This window comes from Ranitomeya variabilis, chromosome 1 (assembly GCF_051348905.1).
Source record: "Ranitomeya variabilis isolate aRanVar5 chromosome 1, aRanVar5.hap1, whole genome shotgun sequence".
Classification (NCBI taxonomy): Eukaryota; Metazoa; Chordata; class Amphibia; order Anura; family Dendrobatidae; genus Ranitomeya; species Ranitomeya variabilis.
The window spans coordinates 2649869-2672810 of NC_135232.1; the positions used below are offsets into that span (position 1 = coordinate 2649869).

Below are 22942 nucleotides of genomic sequence, written 5' to 3' on the forward strand. Positions count from 1 at the left end.
GCGCCACTCTGGGTCCGATTTGGCGGGTGGCGTCACTCTGGGTCCGATTTGGCGGGCGGCGCCACTCTGGGTCCGATTTGGTGAGCGAGGCAATAATTATAACTAGATGGGTATTTCCTGAAGGAACTACAGATAGTGCTTTGGAATGGTGCCCGGGCTGCCCCTGCAAGACTTTCACACTTGGGTGCCCCTCAGGCGCTGGTTTGGTAGTTGTAGCCCCTCAGGGTTGAGGCTTGGTGGGCCGGGTCACTCTGGGTCCGATTTGGTGGGCCGGGTCACTCTGGGTCCGATTTGGTGGGCCGGGTCACTCTGGGTCCGATTTGGTGGCCCGGGTCACTCTGGGCCCGATTTGGTGGCCCGGGTCACTCTGGGCCCGATTTGGTCAACCCGGGTCACTCTGGGCCCGATTTGGTGGCCCGGGTCACTCTGGGCCCGATTTGGTGGCCCGGGTCACTCTGGGCCCGATTTGGTGGCCCGGGTCACTCTGGGCCCGATTTGGTGGCCCGGGTCACTCTGGGTCCGATTTGGTGGGCCGGGTCACTCTGGGTCCGATTTGGTGGGCCGGGTCACTCTGGGTCCGATTTGGTGGCCCGGGTCACTCTGGGTCCGATTTGGTGGGCCGGGTCACTCTGGGTCCGATTTGGTGGCCCGGGTCACTCTGGGTCCGATTTGGTGGCCCGGGTCACTCTGGGTCCGATTTGGTGGCCCGGGTCACTCTGGGTCCGATTTGGTGGCCCGGGTCACTCTGGGTCCGATTTGGTGGCCCGGGTCACTCTGGGTCCGATTTGACGGGCGGCGCCACTCTGGGTCCGATTTGACGGGCGGCGCCACTCTGGGTCCGACTTGGCGGGCGGCGCCACTCTGGGTCCGACTTGGCGGGCGGCGCCACTCTGGGTCCGACTTGGCGGGCGGCGCCACTCTGGGTCCGACTTGGCGGGCGGCGCCACTCTGGGTCCGACTTGGCGGGCGGCGCCACTCTGGGTCCGATTTGGCGGGCGGCGCCACTCTGGGTCCGATTTGGCGGGCCGGGTCACTCTGGGTCCGATTTGACGGGCCGGGTCACTCTGGGTCCGATTTGGCGGGCCGGGTCACTCTGGGTCCGATTTGGCGGGCCGGGTCACTCTGGGTCCGATTTGGCGGGCCGGGTCACTCTGGGTCCGATTTGGCGGGCCGGGTCACTCTGGGTCCGATTTGGCGGGCCGGGTCACTCTGGGTCCGATTTGGCGGGCGGCGCCACTCTGGGTCCGATTTGGCGGGCGGCGCCACTCTGGGTCCGATTTGGCGGGCGGCGCCACTCTGGGTCCGATTTGGCGGGCGGCGCCACTCTGGGTCCGATTTGGTGGGCGGCGCCACTCTGGGTCCGATTTGGCGGCCCGGGTCACTCTGGGTCCGATTTGGCGGCCCGGGTCACTCTGGGTCCGATTTGGTGGCCCGGCTCACTCTGGGTCCGATTTGGCGGGCGGCGCCACTCTGGGTCCGATTTGGCGGGCGGCGCCACTCTGGGTCCGATTTGGCGGGCGGCGCCTCTCTGGGTCCGATTTGGCGGGCGGCGCAACTCTGGGTCCGATTTGGCGGGCGGCGCCACTCTGGGTCCGATTTGGCGGGCGGCGCCACTCTGGGTCCGATTTGGCGGGCGGCGCCACTCTGGGTCCGATTTGGCGGGCGGCGCCACTCTGGGTCCGATTTGGCGGGCGGCGCCACTCTGGGTCCGATTTGGCAAGCGGGGGCACTCTGGTCCGATTTGGTGCGCTGGGTCCGATTTGGTGAGCGGGGCAATAATGATAAGACTACAGATAGTGCTTTGTAATTGTGCTGTACTGTCACTTTAAGAGCTGATATTATCTGACAAAACTTGTGACCTGGTGGGCTGGTAGAGTTTATAGGCGTTGGCATAGTAACTGTGTCTGACTGCGCATATCAATGAGCTAATCAGCCAGGTGGCAGTTATTTTTAGAAATTGCCTCAGAAATCAGGCCCATTATAAACGTATTGGAAAATTTCCCTATTGAAATGCATTGAGACACTTTTTTCAAACGCAAATTGCGCCAAAACTACAAATCCGATCGACACGAAAAATACTTAGCACACCTCTCAGGAGCGCTGGCTTCGAAATGACACCTCACTGGAGTCTGTGAGTTTAGCGGTTCGGGCCGCATTACGTGCGGACTGAATAATAATAATAATAAGAAGAAGTTTACCACGGTGGAATAACAGTATAGTGCTTTGAAATACATGGTGCTTGAACAGCGCTGCCAGCTTTACAGCAGCACTTTTCACACACGGGGCCGGGGGGGCACTTACTTTTCACACACGGGGCCGGGGGGCACTTACTTTTCACACACGGGGCCGGGGGGCACTTACTTTTCACACACGGGGCCGGGGGGCACTTACTTTTCACACACGGGGCCGGGGGGCACTTACTTTTCACACACGGGGCCGGGGGGCACTTACTTTTCACACACGGGGCCGGGGGGGCACTTACTTTTCACACACGGGGCCGGGGGGGCACTTACTTTTCACACACGGGGCCGGGGGGCACTTACTTTTCACACACGGGGCCGGGGGGCACTTACTTTTTACACACATGGGCCGGGGGGGGCACTTACTTTTCACACACGGGGCCGGGGGGGCACTTACTTTTCACACACGGGGCCGGGGGGGGCACTTACTTTTCACACACGGGGCCGGGGGGCACTTACTTTTCACACACGGGGCCGGGGGGGCACTTACTTTTCACACACGGGGCCGGGGGGGCACTTACTTTTCACACACGGGGCCGGGGGGGCACTTACTTTTCACACACGGGGCCTGGGGGGGGCACTTACTTTTCACACACGGGGCCGGAGGGCACTTACTTTTCACACACGGGGCCGGGGGGGCACTTACTTTTCACACACGGGACGAGAGGGTGTCATAGTCACTTTATTCTGATGTTTGACTTTGATAAATGATCATGTCCTAAAATGGACACCGTACATTTGCATAGCTGCCATCTTTGGAAGGTCAAGTTGGGGGTAATGGAAAGTTCGCCATTATTTCCTATGGGAAATTTTTTTTTTTAAATGCGATTTAAATAAAATCTACATATCGGATCGACTATAAAAGTCATAGCACACCTGTCCCCACCGAGGCCTTCGAAACGCCGCCTGAACGGGGTCTCTGCGCCGAGCGGTTCGGGCCGCATTAATTGCGGAAAACGCGGAGAAGAAGAAGAATAATAAAATATAAGAAATCGGATTACAATATGTTGCTTGAACCTAGGAGGTTCAAGCACCATAAATATAAGAAATCGGATTACAATATGTTGCTTGAACCTAGGAGGTTCAAGCACCATAATAATAATAATAATAAAATATAAGAAATCGGATTACAATATGTTGCTTGAACCTAGGAGGTTCAAGCACCATAATAAGAAGTTTACCACGATGGAATAACAGTATAGTGCTTTGTTCCAAAGCACTATAATAATAATAAGAAGTTTACCACGATGGAATAACAGTATAGTGCTTTGTTCCAAAGCACTATAATAAGAGGAATGATGGGTGTGCTGTGATTCTGACATGTTCTCAATCTAAGATATGAGAATTACAAGTATTGTTGGTACAAACTGTACATCTGAGGAGAGGGGAGGTCAATGGTAACTCAAACCCCTTTAGTGATGTCACAAGCCTGCAGTTATAGGTTGCTGCACTCGACCCAGCCTTCATTCTTGCCTGGGACTTCAATACAGTCAGCCTCCCTGATGCACTGGGACATTTGGGCTCCACCTACCAGCATGGTTTGCCTGAAATGATCTAAGCAAATGTGAGTTTATCTTTCTTTAATCCATGTTTATTTTATAATTGCTTTGTACATACTTTGTCTCATATTGTAATATCTTTATATGCCTTTTATAAACACTGCCTATTCTTTTTATGGAGTAAAACGTATAATTACTAGTTTCGTTCTCCTGCTCTAAAATGTACCCTAAGTGTTCTGAAGTGAATTGCGCTACTGATTTGGGTTGGCTTCAGACCCGTGTAATCGGAGCTGGTGGCAGCATACTTGTTCTGTGCATTTGGGAGTCGTTGTAGCGACGGCGGCGTTGATAATTATTGTTCCTACCTGAGTGGGAGTAGTTATATCGCCTCCATGTGCTCGCCAGAGGTAGCCTGACTGCCATTAGGTACCAAGATAAGAGCCTCAGACCCCTTGTGAGACCATATGCTGGTGCGATTGGCCCAGGATTCCTCCTAATGCAGGACAATGTCGTTGTAGCGACGGCGGCGTTGATAATTATTGTTCCTGCTATAGTGTCACAATACGGACAAGGTGGACCGCGCTCAGGGGTGCGGGCTGGGTGGTAATGGGCAGCAGGAAGCTGCTATTTATATCCAATGAGTTGTACCTGAGTTACCAATATACACGCTGTAAATGATATTAGAATAATGTCATAGATGTGTATGCCTGAGTCGGCTATACAGAAAGGTGCTTACCTAGCTGCGCTTGTTGTGAATCTCCAGCGTCCTGAGTGTACCCCTAAGTTACCACTATACACACAGACCTGCTGTAAATTATATTAAAATAATGTCATAGATGTGTATGCCTGTGTCGGCTGTACAGAAAGGTGCTTACCTAGCTGCGCTTGTTGTAACTCTCCAGCGTCCTAAGTGTGCCCCGAACTGGCGTCCGCTAAGTGGTCAAGTGCGGCGTCCGTGGGGAGTGGAAGAGCGGGGGGATATAGATGAGGACTCTGCAGCTAACGCGGTACCTGGGAGCCCCGGCCGAAGGCGTCCCTGGTAACCGCGAGGAGAAAATATGGCCGCTAGCGCCGGCTCGCTGGTGCCTAAGAAGTGACGTCACTAAAGTACGGAGCGGCGTTGGAGCCAAAAAAGGTGGCGACTAACCAACGCGTTTCGAAGGTGCTCGGCCTTCTTCATCAGGGTTACCGTATGTCGATACCTCTTCTCCCTTTATACGCTACAGATGGGATATCACGTTGTAATATGCATTAATTAAATCTTGTACCTTGTCTCTTTAAGAAAGATGAGATGTAGAGAATTGTGGGTAGTTACAGAGAGGAGGGGGAGAAGTTACTTTCACTTTGTCATGCATGCAGAGACAAGCTTATGCAACGTGCTAAAGAGAAATAAAGATAATGAAGATTTACTAGTGTGGATTACTTGCAAAGTGTGGACACTACAACTGGCGACGAGGATGGGATGAAAATCTTCTGCTGCAGTGAGTACTAATCCCTATTTTACTGATCCACACGGCTGCACCACTGAAAAACTTCATCATGGCTGAATACTTACACAGTTTCCCACAGTTTGATATGACTGATGTCACTAATCTCTCCCATAACTGGAGAAAATGGTTGAGCAGATTTGAGAACTTTCTAGAAGCCATAGATATAAAAGAGGAGAAAAGAAAGAAAGCATTACTTTTACATTGTGCAGGCACAGGAGTCTATGATATCTACTGCACATTACCTGCATCTGAGACAGATACATACAGCGATTGCAGCAAAGCTCTCACTGATTACTTCAATCCCAAACAAAACATCAGATATGAGAGATACAAATTCAGAATTGCTAAGCAGCTTCCCGAAGAATCCATAGACACCTATGTCACACGACTGAGGGAGCTAGCACATGGATGTGCATTCACAGATATAGATGATGAAATCCTAACTCAGGTAATCGTCACCTGCTCATCTAACAAAATAAGGCGCAAAGCTCTGCAGCAAGATCTCTCTTTACATGAGTTACTCAAAATAGCTCGTGCTACAGAAATAGCAGATCATCAGGCTACTACAATGGAGAATGGGGAAAAGTCACAGGTACATAATCTCGTGCATAAAAATACACAAGACAAGCAAACCCCGAAACAGAAGAAATGCTATAGATGTGGACAGGGGTTCCCTCACCGCCTGGACAGATGTCCAGCTATAGGACAGACATGCAATAAGTGTGGAAAAGGGAACCATTTGGCAGCTGTCTGCAGATCAGCACAATACAAGCCTTCTCTGCCTATGACACGGCCTGCAGATGTAAAAATGGTAAATCAAGATACAGAAGAAGCATCTGGAGCAGAAAACTACGTGTTCACCACCTCTGCCACTGGCTCTGTACAGTCCCCCTGCATCACACTCCCAATCTGCGACACCAATATCACGTTTACAATAGATACGGGAGCGTCAGTGGACATCATAGACAGCACTACCTATGAGCAATTGAAGCCAAAGCCAGTTTTGCAGCAAGTACATACTAAAATCTTCCCATATGGATCTAAAATACCTCTAACTACCAGAGGGCAGTTTGATGTTGAACTGAGCTATAAAGACAATAAGCAGAAAACTACCTTTCATGCGTTACAAGGATCAGGAGGCTGTCTTCTCAGCTATCACACTGCCTTGAAGCTAGGTCTCATCCAAATTATCCATACCATAACTGATCCTGCGGACATGGATATACAAACCATGGTGAATAATTTTCCCTCCCTATTTAGTGGCTTGGGGAAACTAAATGACTCTCAAGTACATCTTCATGTGGACGATAGTGTTCGCCCAGTGGCCCAGTCACATAGGCGCATTCCATTTCACCTGAGAAGGAAAGTAGAAAAAGAACTCCAATTCCTCATGGACGAGGACGTTATCGAAACCGTTACTGGGCCCACTCCCTGGGTCTCACCACTGGTGGTAGTTCCTAAACCAAAGGCTCCTGACCAGGTGAGATTGTGTGTTGACATGCGCCTACCCAACACTGCCATTCAGAGAGAAAGACATATCTCACCCACAATTGATGACATCATTCATGTGTTAAATGGAGCGACCGTCTTTTCAAAACTCGATCTCAATAAGGGCTATCACCAGTTAGAGCTGAGTCCAGAATCCAGATATTTGACAACATTTTCCACACATGTGGGCCTCAGAAGATATAAAAGATTGACTTTTGGGGTCTGCTCTGCAGCGGAAATTTTTCAGGATGCAATAAGGGGCGTTATTCAGAACATTCCAAATGCCTTTAATTACAGTGATGACATACTGGTGTTTGGCAAAACTCAAGCTGAACACAATCGTGCTCTATATGCCGTCTTTGAATGCCTCCTCTCTGCTGGACTCACCTTAAACAAGGAAAAATGTGAATTTGATAAAAATTCATTAGAGTTTTACGGTCATATTTTTTCGGCAAAAGGGGTACAACCTGATCCCAAGAAAGTGGAATCCATTAAATCAGCCTCAATTCCACAAGATGCCAGTGAAGTACGCTCGTTTCTTGGAATGGCCAGTTATTGTGCTAGATACATTCCAAACTTCTCAACAATTAACAGTCCATTAAGGGAACTTACAAAACAGAGTTGTGTTTTTCAATGGTCTCCAGACTGTCAAAATGCATTTGAAACAATTAAAACTGAACTTTGCTCAACAACCACAATGGCCTATTTTGATCCAGCTCTCCAAACTGAGCTAATTGTGGACGCCAGTCCCGTGGGGCTGGGTGCCATCTTAGCACAATATAAAGATAACAATCAAAATCTTCAGATTATTTCTTATGCAAGTAAAAGCTTAACAAGCACGGAACGGAAATATTCACAACCTGAAAAAGAAAGCTTGGCAGTTGTCTGGGGATGCGAACATTTTCACTTATTTCTGTATGGAGCTCCCTTCACTATTGTCACAGATCATCAAGCACTCCTTACGATCTTTGGAAATCCCAGAGCTAAAATGCCTGCACGCATAGAACGGTGGGGTCTACGTCTACAGGACTACAACTACAAAATTGTCCACAAGCCTGGAAAATTCAGCAATCCCGCTGACTATCTGTCAAGACATCCGATGACTGATGATCTACCTGAGCATTCCGCCATTGAAGAATACATATGCTTCATTACAGCCCATGCAGTACCAAAATCTTTCCATTGATCACTTTGTGAACGCCACATCAAGTGACAAGACACTACGTGCTTTAATACAAATCATCCGAAATCGAAGGTGGCATGAAATTCAAAGAGAAAAATTTCCCGATCCTGAGATTGATCTGACAGAATTAAAACTATTCTCAAGTGTACGGTATGAACTATTTGCCACTGAGGAATGCCTCATCCTTCGAGGTACCAAATTGGTTGTACCTAAGACTCTGCGCAGCTTAGTAATACAGATAGCGCATGAAGGTCATCTGGGAATTGTTGGCACAAAGAAATTACTCAGAGAAAAAGTGTGGTTCCCAAACATGGATCAATTGGTGGAAGAGAAAGTTAAACACTGTTCCACCTGCCAAGTTATCACTCCATCATCACAGCTGGAGCCTTTACAAATGTCACCTCTACCCACTGCTGTCTGGGAGGAGGTGGCAGTCGATATATATGGACCGTTACCAAATGGCCAATACATTCTAGTAACAATTGACGAATATTCCAGATACCCTGTCATTTCTTTTATCTCTTCAACATCTGCTACTAGTGTGATACCAGAACTGGATAACATATTTTCAGCATATGGCATTCCAAGAGTGGTCAAAACGGACAATGGACCTCCATTCAATGGACACGTGTTCACACAATTTGCTGAATACTTGGGGTTCAGTCACAGAAAAATCACACCGTGCTGGCCGCAAGCAAATGGAATAGTCGAACGCTTCATGCGCACCATGGGGAAACGAATCAAGGCAGCTAGCCTGGAGCACACCCCACTGAAACAGTCATTGTAAAAATTCATGCGCAATTACCGCAATACGCCACATTCTACTACCAATGCTGCTCCAGCGCATCTAATGTTTGGCAGAACTCTGCATATACGAATCCCTGACATAGTCAGTCGTCCTGTACCAAGTGACTCCTCTGTGCGCTTAGCAGACTCTTCCAACAAACAAACCATGAAACACTATGCAGACAGAAGGCGAAGGGCACAGCCAAATGCTATCAAAAGAGGTGACGTCGTTGTGGTGCGTCAGAGACCAACCAACAAGACTTCAGCTGCATATTGTCCCGCAAAATATAACGTTATTGACAAGAAAGGCAGCATGGTCACGGCTGAGAGGGATGGACACTCCATAACTCGAAACTCTTCACATTTCAAAATTATTCCTCAAAATAATGACAATGGACATTCTCTGGGGGAAGATTCGGCACTCAACAGTGGAGAGAATCACCAGGAGGCAACAAGTTCTTCATTAATGGACACCATCGCTGAGCCCAGACGTTATCCATCAAGAGAGAGAAGGGCTCCATCCAGACTTATTGAAGAAGCGTGACTTCTTTTCTTTAACAGGGCAAAATGGACATACGTTTTCTTGGACATTTTTCTTGTTGCATCATTAGTTCATGTTATTTTATTTTAGTTTTATTCGTTTAAAAAAAAAAAAAAAGGGGGATGTTGTAATATGCATTAATTAAATCTTGTACCTTGTCTCTTTAAGAAAGATGAGATGTAGAGAATTGTGGGTAGTTACAGAGAGGAGGGGGAGAACTTTACTTTTCACTTTGTCATGCATGCAGAGACAAGCTTATGCAACGTGCTAAAGAGAAATAAAGATAATGAAGATTTACTAGTGTGGATTACTTACAAAGTGTGGACACTACACACCCCGCCCTCAGCCCGCCTCCACATAAGATTACCTCGGACAAGTAGTATGTGTTATTTGGATGTTGCATTGGGCAAGGCTCTGCGCCCAAATTATGTATGTTTAATGTTATTATGTCTGGGGTATGGCTGGTGTGGGTCCATAAAACATTTACGATCACATAGATAAGTGGTTGCTAGTTAAAAATAAATACTTTATTAAGAATACTTTATTAAAAATACATAGTTAAAAACGAATACCGTATTTTTCGGACTATAAGACGCACCGGACGATAAGACGCACCCCAAATTTTCATAATAAAAATAAGGAAAAAAATAAATGTTTCAAATGGGGGTACGTCTTACAGTCCGAATTCAGCTTACCAGTGAAGGGCTCGCCACAGGTGGAGAAGTGGTCACAGGGGCCTTTCGGTGGTCCAGGCTGGTGCGTTGGCCTCCAGGAAATCCCATCCCAGGCTGGTGCTCTGTGCTTGGGCAGGGGTGGAGGCTCTGTGTCCGGGGCAGGGGCTGGGCTCCGGGGCACAGGCTGGGCTCTGGGGCACAAGCTGTGCTGCGGGCAGTGGCTGGGCTCTGGGGCACAGGCTGGGCTCTGGGGCACAGGCTGGGCTCTGGGGCACAGGCTGTGCTGCCGGCAGTGGCTGGGCTCTGGGTCACAGGCTGTGCTGCGGGCCACAGGCTGGGCTCTGGGGCACAAGCTGTGCTGCAGGCAGTGGCTGGGCTCTGGGGCACAGGCTGGGCTCTGGGGGCACAGGCTGGGCTCTGGGGGCACAGGCTGGGCTCTGGGGCACAGGCTGTGCTGCCGGCAGTGGCTGGGCTCTGGGGCACAGGCTGTGCTGCCGGCAGTGGCTGGGCTCTGGGGGCACAGGCTGGGCTCTGGGGGCACAGGCTGGGCTCTGGGGACACAGGCTGGGCTCTGGGAGCACAGGCTGGGCTCTGGGGGCACAGGCTGGACTCGGGGGCACAGGCTGGGCTCTGGGGCACAGGCTGGGCTCTGGGGGCACAGGCTGGACTCGGGGGCACAGGCTGGGCTCTGGGGGCACAGGCTGGGCTCTGGGGGCACAGGCTGGGCTCTGGGGGCACAGGCTGGGCTCTGGGGCACAGGCTGTGCTGCCGGCAGTGGCTGGGCTCTGGGTCACAGGCTGTGCTGCGGGCCACAGGCTGGGCTCTGGGGCACAAGCTGTGCTGCAGGCAGTGGCTGGGCTCTGGGGGCACAGGCTGGGCTCTGGGGGCACAGGCTGGGCTCTGGGGGCACAGGCTGGGCTCTGGGGCACAGGCTGTGCTGCCGGCAGTGGCTGGGCTCTGGGGCACAGGCTGTGCTGCCGGCAGTGGCTGGGCTCTGGGGGCACAGGCTGGGCTCTGGGGGCACAGGCTGGGCTCTGGGGGCACAGGCTGGGCTCTGGGGGCACAGGCTGGGCTCTGGGGCACAGGCTGTCCTGCCGGCAGTGGCTGGGCTCTGGGGCACAGGCTGTGCTGACGGCAGTGGCTGGGCTCTGGGGGCACAGGCTGGGCTCTGGGGGCACAGGCTGGGCTCTGGGGGCACAGGCTGGGCTCTGGGAGCACAGGCTGGGCTCTGGGGGCACAGGCTGGGCTCTGGGGGCACAGGCTGGGCTCTGGGGCACAGGCTGTGCTGCCAGCAGTGGCTGGGCTCTGGGGCACATGCTGTGCTGCGGGGCTGTGGCAGCGGCTCTCTGGGCTCAGTGGGGGCTCCGACGGCATATACTTACAAATTATGCGGCAGCAGCAGCGGCGGCGGTCCCGATGCAGCCATGCTGGTGCAGCTGTGGCTGTGCTGCAGGCAGGGACTGTGCTGCAGGCAGGGGCTGTGCTGTGGGGCTGTGGCAGCGGCTCTCTAGGCTCAGTGGGGGCTCCGACGGCATTTCTTCAAAGCCCGGAGGCCCCCCGCTCTTCCGGCATGTTACGGTGGCCTCCGAGAACATAGGCGCCAGGAAAATGGCTGCCGGGCCGGCGCATGCTCAGATTCAGATCTTGTTGCCGAGATCTCGCCCCGAGATCTCGGGAGATGAGATCTCGTTGACGAGATTTGAATCTGAGAGTGCGCCGGCCCGGCGGCCATTTTCCTGGCGCCTATGTTCTCGGAGGCCACTGCAACATGTCGGATGAGCGGGGGGCCTCCGGGCTTTGAAGAAATGCCGTCGGAGCCCCCACTGAGCCTAGAGAGCCGCTGCCACAGCCCCACAGCATAGCCCCACAGCACAGCCCCTGCCTGCAGCACAGTCCCTGCCCGCAGCACATCCACAGCTGCACCAGCATGGCTGCATCGGGACCGCCGCCGCTGCTGCTGCCGCATAATTTGTAAGTATATTCCGACTACAAGACGCACCCCCATTTTCCCCTTACATTTTTGGGGAAAAAAGTGCGTCTTGTAGTCCGAAAAATACGGTAATATGTGTTGCAAGAGCATTACGCTCAGACAATTATAAAAACTGGCGGCTAAAAGAAAAACGCCTTACTTGAGATAAAAAATAAATATATTAAATATGTAAAACCTACTAAAAGGAGGGTATTTATTTTGGCTGTGCAAGGACAACTGCTACAGGGGTGTAGCCCTATCCCAGTACCTACGGATATACTAGCCCATTACTGGGTTGATACCAGTCCCTGCACGCACTTCAACTTCGATTCATGCCCCCTAATTCAAGTACGTCCCTATTATAAGAATGGGACGAAGTGGTGACCCCTAAATTTCAATGTATATCCCTATTTTGGGGATGGACGGGGGTAAGCACATGAATGCACTGACTAATATACACGGGATATACATTGAAATTGTAGCAGTTGTCCTTGCACAGCCAAAATAAATACCCTCCTTTTAGTAGGTTTTACATATTTAATATATTTATTTTTTATCTCAAGTAAGGCGTTTTTCTTTTAGCCGCCAGTTTTTATAATTGTCTGAGCGTAATGCTCTTGCAACACATATTATTCGTTTTTAACTATGTATTTTTAATAAAGTATTCTTAATAAAGTATTTATTTTTAACTAGCAACCACTTATCTATGTGATCGTAAATGTTTTATGGACCCACACCAGCCATACCCCAGACATAATAACATTAAACATACATAATTTGGGCGCAGAGCCTTGCCCAATGCAACATCCAAATAACACATACTACTTGTCCGAAGTAATCTTATGTGGAGGCGGGCTGAGGGCGGGGTGATACCCCATCTGTAGCATATAAAGGGAGAAGAGGTATCGACATACGGTAACCCTGATGAAGAAGGCCGAGCACCTTCGAAACGCGTTGGTTAGTCGCCACCTTTTTTGGCTCCAACGCCGCTCCGTACCTTAGTGACGTCACTTCTTAGGCGCCAGCGAGCCGGCGCTAGCGGCCATCTTTTCTCCTCGCGGTTACCAGGGACGCCTTCGGCCGGGGCTCCCAGGTGCCGCGTTAACTGCAGAGTCCTCGTCTATATTCCCCCGCTCTTCCACTCCCCACGGACGCTGCACTTGACCACTTAGCGGACGCCAGTTCGGGGCACACTTAGGACGCTGGAGAGTTACAACAAGCGCAGCTAGGTAAGCACCTTTCTGTACAGCCGACACAGGCATACACATCTATGACATTATTCTAATATCATTTACAGCGTGTATAGTGGTAACTCAGGTACAACTCATCGGATATAAATAGCAGCTTCCTGCTGCCCATTACCACGCAGCCCGCACCCCTGAGCGCGGTCCACCTTGTCCGTATTGTGACACTATAGCATATACATTTCCTTCCCAGGATAGGCACAGATCCTGTGTGGTCCTAGCAGCTAGGGGTGTTCATTCCATTGCCCAATCCTCCTGTCACCAACTCTTGCCCCCCTCCCTTTCGTGGTGAGCGCCATAGTGTGCGTAGTTTTTTCTTACATTTAGTCTAATTATTGTTCCTGCCTGAGTGGGAGTAGTTATATCGCCCTCGCTGCAGCGTGCCCAATAGCCAGTACATAGCAGGCAGCCTTTCTGCGACTATTTACCCCAGGTGCAGTACCTAGACTGACCTGAGGGTAAGGGGGGCGACAGAGTGCTGCAAGTTCCAAACCGGAACTGGAAAGCGGGATATACATAAATTCCTGCAGTTTGTGATATTGTAGCAGCAGTGGGATAACTAAAATAAGCCCCTGCGGTAAATTGATAGGTCAATAGCCTTGTTTGTGTTTTTATCACATTGTAGCAGTGGAGGGATAACTAAGATAAGCCCAATTCGTGACATTTTGGTGACAGTCACGGTGCGATCCGTGACATATTGGTGGCAGCACGGTGGGATCATAGAGCATTAGTGATCTGGTTTGAGCAATCATTCCTTTCACTAAAACCTGCAAAGTTCTTGCGAGGACTCTGCGCAAATAAGTTTGGAGTACGAACTCAGTGTTTATTAGTCCTTAGTGTTTTATTTGGCAACCATGGTTGTGCTGGGACAAAACCTTTTATGAGCAGCAGACCAGAGACACCCTTATTGCCTTATGCAGTTTACAGCACATTGACTTTGCAGGCAAAAACAAAGCCCAACTGGTCGCGAATCTGCTGCAATGGGAAGCCGCTCTAGACCACTCAGAGCCCAGTGGCCGCAGAAGCCAGCACAAGCGAACATGGTGCTGCAGCAGAAGTCCAACCATTGAAGGGCGGATTGGACCCAATCTGCTGGCGGCCTTGGAACAACTCCCCGCTGACAACCATGAGGGATGTCTGCAGCTGATCCAGCAGTACCGGCAGGAGGCCCGAGCCGAGCGGCAAGTGGAGCTGAAGTACCAGCTGCAGTAAGCCCGACTCCAAGCGCAGGGGTCGTCCCAGTCCAGCGGCGAGCCCAACAGCGCTCAGACCCCTAAACCCCGGCCTGAGCACTTTCCTGTGATGGAAAAGGATGGGGACTTGGACACTTTTCTGCAGGCCTTTGAGAAAGACTGTAGACAGTACCAGCTGCCTACGGAATAATGGGCACTATACCTGACCCCAGGGCTGAGAGGCAAAGCTCTGGAGGCGTTTGCTGACCTCCCTCAAGAACGATATGGTGACTATGAGGCTATCAAGCAGGCCCTGATAGCCAAGTACCAGCTTACACCCGAGGTTTACCGTAGAAAGTTCCGGAACCTCCAACGTGGCCCAGTTACAGCGATGTGGCGCATGGACTCGGGCCCCACTTTGACCAGTGGACCCAAGGACTGTCAGTGACCACCTTTGCACAGCTGCGAGAACTGATGATTAAAGACCAGTTGTACATCTTTGCCCAGCTGAGGTGCGACAGTTCGTGATGGACAGAGAACCCAAAGACATGACGAAGGCACCGTAGATTGATGATACCTATGAGGCCAACCGTAGATCGGAAGTGCGGAGGCCAGTCACCACCATCTGGAGAGGGGGTGTTGTGAATTAGACTTTTTGGCTCCCTCTTGTGGTTACTAGTGATATGACTCTGGGATTTTCTTCCCTCAGTTTGCACCCACCTGGGTCGTTAGTCCAGGGGTGTTGCTATATAAACCTCCTGGATCCTTAGTCCAGTGCCTGGCATCGTTGTAATCAGATCCTTTCTGTTTGCTCCTATCTGCTGGTCCTGGTTCGTGCAAAAATAAGCTAAGTCCTGCTTCTTTGTTTTTTGGGTTATTTGCTTGCTCTCATTTTTGTCCAGCTTGTACTAAATGTGATTCCTGACCTTGCTGGAAGCTCTAGAGGGCTGGTGTTCTCCCCCCGGGCCGTTAGACGGTTCGGGGGTTCTTGAATTTCCAGCGTGGATATTTTTGAAAGGGTTTTTGCTGACCATATAAGTTATCTTGCTATATTCTGCTATTAGCTAGTGGGCCTCTCTTTGCTAAATACCTAGCTCATTCTTACGTTTGTCTTTTCCTCTTACCTCACCGTTATTATTTGTTGGGGGCTTGTATCCAACTTTTGGGGTCTTTTCTCTGGAGGCAAGAAAGGTCTTTCTTTTCCCTTCTAGGGTTAGTTAGTTCTCCGGCTGGCGCGAGACGTCTAGTATCAACGTAGGCACGTTCCCCGGCTGCTGTTATTTGTGGTGCTAGGATTAGATATATGGTCAGCCCAGTTACCACTGCCCTATGAGCTGGTTTTTGTGTTTGCAGACTTATTAATTATTTCTGAGACCCTCTGCCATTGGGGTCATAACAAGGGGGTAAGCCTGCAACTAACGCCAGTACCCCTGCCAGCCAACACAACAGAGGCCCTGCAGCACTAGACCTACCACCGACCGCCAGGGTTTGTTTGCAAACGGACAGCTCATATCAGTCCCTACTGTCCAGAGAAGCAGAAGAACCCCCCAGCCAAGGCCCCAGGACCTAATGCAGAAGTTCTTTTGGTGGGTGGGGTGGTTGGGAGGGTGTGGGACAATGTACAGCACGTCACCGTAGGGGGCCATGTTGCTACAGGCCTCAAGGACACCGGGGCAGAACGGACCCTCATTCGACCAAACTGGCGGCCCCTGAAGAGATCATTCCGGGAAAAACCCTAACTGTCACCGGGACTGGGGGCATCAGCTGTCCCTTGCCAATGGCCAAGGTTTATATTGATTGGGGTGCCAGGAGTGGGGTGAAGGAAGGGGGGCTGTCTGATAACTTGCCCACTGATGTTTTGTTGGGGGACTGATTTGGGGAGGATGGTTGCATACTACGTCCCTGACACCCCTCCCTAATCTGCTAATAAGGGTAACATTAACCCTGATTATGATGATGGGAAATCGCATGTGTTACCTGACCATGCTTTATCTAGTATTGATGCGTCTGTTAACCATTTTTTACCTTGGTATGATGCTGGAAATGATGTAACTGTGCCAACTGAACCTGATAACCATTTTTCTGAAAAAGTTGATGTGTCCATAAAGTGGTCAGCCACGTCGCTCTGCGGAGTGAGACAGCTGAGGAACCCCTAGCAGGGGCAAGTGTCGGTGCTACAGGAAATGGGGAAATGTATGGGAACCATGAGAAAGGTGATGCCATGCAATTGACTAGTGTCACCGAGAAAGTTACCTGGCCCATAAGTAGCACTGCTCCTGGAATGTTGGGGGTGGATGGGGAGGTAGTACCCATAGCAGCACCGGCTGATGGGTCTGTGGAAATCCCTGGGGAGACAGCCTACATAGCTGCTGTCACCCATAGTCAGAGTGCCCGGAACGCAGTTAACGTTCTGCCTTCTGGGCCTTCCGCAGTTACAAGCGTGACTGAACCAGAGATGGACCCAGAGCAGGGCCCAGAGGGTTCCTGTGGGGAAGGGACCCTGACGTCGCTTCTGGCTTCCCCTAGCCAGGAGTTTCAGGCCGCTCTGCACGCAGGTGCGAGCTGTTGTGAATTCCGTTCTCGGGCTCCCTCCTGTGGTCATGAATGGTACTTTGGTGAGTTCTGTCCTTGGACTCCCTCTGGTGGCTTTGAGTGGAACTGCTGGTCCTTGAGGTTGGCTTTCTCAGCTGCCCTCGTTTATTGCTAGGCTGGCTTCCCTATTTAACTCCACTCAGATTGTTACTTCATGCCAGCTGTCAATGTCTCAGTACTGGTTCAGATCTCTCTTGGATTTCTCTGATGACCTGTCTACTCCAGCAGAAGCTAAGTCCCTGCTAGTTCATTTGTTGTTCATTGCTTTCTGAATATATTTCTTAGTACATGCTAAGTTCTAGTCCAGCTTGCTATCATGATATTTCCTTGCTAGCTGGAAGCTCTGGGGTGCAGAGTTGCACCTCCACACCGTGAGTCGGTGTGGAGGTCTTTTTGCACACTCTGCGTGGTTTTTGTAGTTTTTTTGTACTGACCGCATAGTTCCCTTTTCTATCCTCTGACTATTTAGTGAAGACTGGCCTCCTTTGCTAAAACTTGTTTCATTCCTGTGTTTGTGACTTTCCTCTTAACTCACAGTCAATATTTGTGGGGGGCTGCCTTTTCCTTTGGGGAATTTCTCTGAGGCAAGGTAAGGCTTCTATTTCTATCTTTAGGGGTAGTTAGCTCTTAGGCTGTGAAGAGGCATCTAGGGAGAGTTAGGTACGCTCCACGGCTATTTCTAGTGTGTGTGATAGGATTAGGGTTTGCGGTCAGTAGAGTTCTCACGTCCCCAGAGCTTGTCCCAGATTTCTAGTTTAACCATCAGGTCATTCCGGGTGCTCCTAATAGCCACCAGGTCCATAACAGTACAGCTGGCCAACAAAGTGTTAATGCATCTCAAAAGAGGGATAAGAGAAGTTCTGAGCCCATTTTTTTTTCTTTGCAGTGTGTTTTGTCTTTCTTTTCCCCTTAACCTCTGGGTGGTTCAGGACTCAGGTGTAGATATAGATATTCAAGGTCTGTCCTCTTGTGTGGATCAACTCACTGCAAGGGTACAAAGCATTCAAGATTATGTAGTTCAGAATCCGATGTTAGAGTCTAGAATTCCAATTCCTGATATGTTTTCTGGGGATAGATCTAAGTTTATGAATTTCAAAAATAATTGTAGACTGTTTCTTGCTTTGAAACCCCGCTTGTCATGATTCCCAATGGCAGGGACTCAGGCAAAAACAGACTAGCTCTAGGAAGATGGTATCTCCGATGACCAGGATGCTGAACCTAACACACAAATAAGAGTAGCCGGGGGGGCGTGCCTACGTTTTATCCCTAGACGTCTCGCACCAGCCGGAGATCTAGCTACCCCTAGTAGAGGAATACACAGACCTGGCTTGCCTCCAGGGAAACCCCAAAAGTGATAGTAGCCCCCCACATATAATAACGGTTAGATAAGAGGAAAACACATACGTAGGATGAATATAGGTTCAGCAAAGTGAGGCCCTCTGACTAGATAGTAGAAAATACAAAAGAGGACTTCGCGGTCACCTCAAAAACCCTAAAAAGCCATCCTGAAATTACTTTAACTCCGGTATCAACTCATGACACCGGAGTAGTAATTTCAGATCACTAGAGCTTCCAGCAGCAAGAGTATATAAATGCGTGCTGGACAAACAAACACAAAAAATGCAGAAAATCCAACTTAGCTGAATTGCAGACTTGGAGCAGGTAGCAAGCTACAGAGGTACTCTGGTAACATTGATTGCCGGCACTGGAATGACTGAAAAGCCAGACTAAATATGAAACTCCCAGTTCCTGATGGGAACAGGTGCACTGGAAATAAAAGACCAAAGTAAGCCAATACCACCAGTAGCCACCAGAGGGAGCCAAAAACAGAATTCACAACAGTACCCCCCCCTTAAGGAGGGGGCACCGAACCCTCATGAGAGCCACCAGGGCGATCTGGATGCGCCCTGTGAAAGGCACGGACCAGATCAGAGGCATGAACATCAGAGGCAGTCACCCAAGAATTATCTTCCTGACCGTATCCCTTCCATTTAACCAAATATTGAAGTCTCCGTCTGGAAACGCGAGAGTCCAAAATCTTTTCCACAACATACTCCAATTCACCCTCCACCAGCACAGGAGCAGGAGGATCAACAGAAGGAACAACCGGTACCTCGTACCTCCGCAACAACGACCGATGGAAGACATTATGAATGGTGAAAGATGCTGGTAGGTCCAAACGAAAAGATACAGGATTAAGAATCTCCAAAATCTTATAAGGACCTATGAACCGAGGTTTAAACTTAGGAGAAGAGACCTTCATAGGGACAAAACGAGAAGATAACCACACCAAGTCCCCAACACGAAGACGATGACCCACACGACGATGACGATTAGCAAACTGTTGAGTCTTCTCCTGAGACAACTTCAAATTGTCCACCACATGACTCCAAATCCGGTGCAGTCTATCCACCACAGTATCCACTCCAGGGCAATCCGATGATTCCACCTGGCCAGATGAAAAACGAGGGTGAAACCCTGAATTGCAAAAGAAAGGAGAAACCAGAGTGGCAGAACTGGCCCGATTATTAAGGGCAAACTCTGCCAACGGCAAAAAGGCGACCCAATCATCCTGATCAGCAGACACAAAACACCTCAAATAAGTCTCCAAGGTCTGATTAGTTCGCTCCGTCTGGCCATTAGTCTGAGGATGGAATGCAGACGAAAAAGACAAATCAATGCCCATCCTGGCACAGAACGCTCGCCAGAACCTAGACACAAATTGAGATCCCCTGTCAGAAACGATGTTCTCCGGGATACCATGTAAACGAACCACATTCTGAAAAAACAAAGGAACCAACTCCGATGAAGAAGGCAATTTGGGCAAGGGTACCAAATGAACCATCTTAGAAAAACGGTCACAGACCACCCAAATGACGGACATTTTCTGAGAAACCGGAAGGTCCGAGATAAAGTCCATAGAGATGTGCGTCCACGGCCTCTTCGGAATAGGCAGGGACAACAACAATCCACTAGCCCGAGAACAGCAAGGCTTGGCCCGAGCACAAACATCACAAGACTGCACAAAAGTACGCACATCCCGAGACAGGGAAGGCCACCAGAAAGACCTGGCCACCAAATCTCTGGTACCAAAGATTCCAGGGTGGCCTGTCAACACAGAAGAATGAACCTCCGAGATGACTCTACTGGTCCACTCATCTGGAACAAACAGTCTCCCAGGCGGACAACGATCAGGCCTATCAGTCTGAAACTACTGCAAGGCACGTCGCAAGTCTGGGGAGACAGCAGACAAAATCACCCCATCCTTAAGGATACCCGTAGGCTCAGAATCACCAGGGGAGTCAGGCTCAAAACTCCTAGAAAGGGCATCTGCCTTCACATTTTTCGAACCCGGCAAGTATGAAACCACAAAATTAAACCGGGAGAAAAACAACGACCAGCGCGCCTGTCTAGGATTCAGACGCCTGGCAGACTCAAGGTAAATCAGATTCTTGTGATCAGTCAAGACCACCACCTGATGTCTAGCACCCTCAAGCCAATGACACCACTCCTCAAATGCCCACTTCATAGCCAAGAGCTCCCGATTACCGACATCATAATTTCGCTCAGCGGGCGAAAACTTTCGAGAGAAGAATGCACATGGTCTCATCACTGAGCAATCGGGAGCCCTCTGCGACAAAACCGCCCCTGCTCCAATCTCGGAAGCATCAACCTCGACCTGAAAAGGGAGCGAGACATCAGGCTGGTGCAACACAGGGGCAGAAGAAAAGCGGCGCTTAAGCTCCCGAAAGGCCTCCACAGCCGCAGAGGACCAATTGGCAACATCAGCACCCTTCTTAGTCAAATCAGTCAGTGGCTTAGCAACACTTGAAAACCCAGTTATAAATCGACGATAGAAATTAGCAAAGCCCAAGAATTTGTGAAGACTCTTCAGGGAAGTAGGCTGCGTCCAATCACAAATAGCCCGAACCTTAACAGGATCCATCTCAATAGAAGAAGGGGAAAAAATGTACCCCAAAAAAGAGATCTTCTGAACCCCCAAAATACACTTTGAACCCTTTACAAAAAAAGAATTGGCCCGCAAAACCTGAAAAACCTTCCTAACCTGTTGAACATGCGACTCCCAGTCATCCGAAAAAATCAAAATATCATCCAAATACACAATCAAAAATTTATCCAGATATTCACGGAAAATATCGTGCATAAAGGACTGAAAGACTGAAGGGGCATTAGAAAGACCAAAAGGCATTACCAAATACTCAAAATGACCCTCGGGCGTATTAAATGCAGTTTTCCACTCATCTCCCTGCTTAATCCGCACCAAATTATACGCACCCCGAAGATCAATCTTAGAGAACCACTTTGCCCCTTTAATACGAGCAAATAGATCAGTCAAAAGAGGCAAAGGATACTGGTATTTGACTGTAATCTTATTCAACAGGCGGTAATCAATACAGGGCCTCAGGGAGCCATCTTTTTTACCCACGAAAAAAACCCCTGCTCCTAAAGGGGATGAGGATGGACGTATATGTCCCTTTTCCAAGGACTCCTTAATATACTCTCGCATAGCAGCATGCTCAGGCACAGACAGATTGAACAAACGACCCTTAGGAAACTTGCTGCCAGGAATCAAGTCTATAGCACAATCGCAATCCCTGTGAGGAGGAAGAGAACTAAGTTTAGGCTCCTCAAAAACATCACAATAGTCAGACAAAAATGCCGGAACTTCAGAGGGAGTAGAGGAAGCAATAGAAACCAAAGGTACTTCCCCATGAGCCCCCTGACATCCCCAGCTTAACACAGACATTGTTTTCCAGTCAAGGGCTGGATTATGAGTTTGCAACCATGGCAATCCAAGCACTAAGACATCATGTAAGTTATGCAACACAAGGAAACGAATCACCTCCCGATGGTCAGGAGTCATACACATAGTCACTTGTGTCCAGTATTGTGGTTTATTCCTAGCCAATGGCGTGGAGTCGATACCCTTCAAAGGAATAGGGACTTCCAAAGGCTCTAGGCTAAACCCACAGCGCCTGGCAAAGGACTAATCCATAAGACTCAAGGAAGCGCCAGAATCCACATAGGCATCCACGGTAATAGATGATAACGAACAAATCAAAGTCACAGACAAAATAAATTTAGACTATAAAGTGCCAATTGCAAAAGATTTATCAACCTTTTTTGTGCGTTTAGAGCATGCTGATATAACATGAGCAGAATCACCACAATAGAAGCACAACCCATTTTTACGCCTATAATTCTGCCGTTCACTTCTGGACAGAATTCTATCACATTGCATATTCTCCGGTGCCTGCTCGGAAGACACCGCCAAATGGTGCACAGGTTTGCGCTCCCGTAAATGCCGATCAATCTGAATAGCCATTGTCATGGACTCATTCAGACCTGTGGGCGTAGGAAACCCCACCATGACATCTTTAACGGCGTCAGAGAGACCTTCTCTGAAATTCGCCGCCAGGGCGCACTCATTCCACTGAGTAAGCACAGACCATTTTCGAAATTTTTGACAATATATTTCAGCTTCATCATGCCCTTGAGACAGGGCTATCAAGGCTTTTTCAGCCTGAATCTCCAAATTAGGTTCCTCATAGAGCAACCCCAGTGCCAGAAAAAACGCATCCACATTGAGCAGCGCAGGATCACCTGGTGCCAATGCAAATGCCCAATTCTGGGGGTCACCCCGCAACAAGGAAATAACAATTTTAACCTGCTGAGCGGGGTCTCCAGCGGAGCGAGATCTCAGAGAAAGATACAATTTACAATTGTGCTTAAAATTCAAAAAACGAGATCTATCTCCAGAAAAAAACTCAGGTATAGGAATCTTGGGTTCAGACATAGGAGCATGTATAACAAAGTCTTGGATATTTTGAACTTTAGAAGCAAGAGTATTCAGGTTTGAAGCTAAACTCTGGATATCCATTTCTCAACAGCTGAGATCTGAGCCATTCAGGGATTAAGAAGAGAGGAAAAAAAAAACAAAAAAAACAGCAGATTGCAATTATGGCTAGGCAGGACTTCTGAGCAAAAAAAAAAAAGTGTCAGATACTTCTTTTTTTCTCTCTTTCTTCAGCCAATACCTTTA

At 49.6% G+C, this 22942-nt stretch overlaps 2 protein-coding genes across 2 annotated transcripts in view; both read right to left on the bottom strand.

The window, feature by feature from the left end:
- Nucleotides 1–22942, bottom strand: part of LOC143801430 (uncharacterized) — a 977383-nt gene that overhangs the window by 635473 nt on the left and 318968 nt on the right. The gene's annotated exons all lie outside the window — the stretch shown is intronic.
- Nucleotides 12692–22942, bottom strand: part of LOC143793594 (gastrula zinc finger protein XlCGF66.1-like) — a 34913-nt gene continuing 24662 nt past the window's right edge. Inside the window, exon 4 of the mRNA XM_077280662.1 lies at nt 12692–12748. Coding sequence (XP_077136777.1) covers nt 12692–12748 — 57 coding nt within the window. The remainder of the gene's footprint in view (nt 12749–22942) is intronic.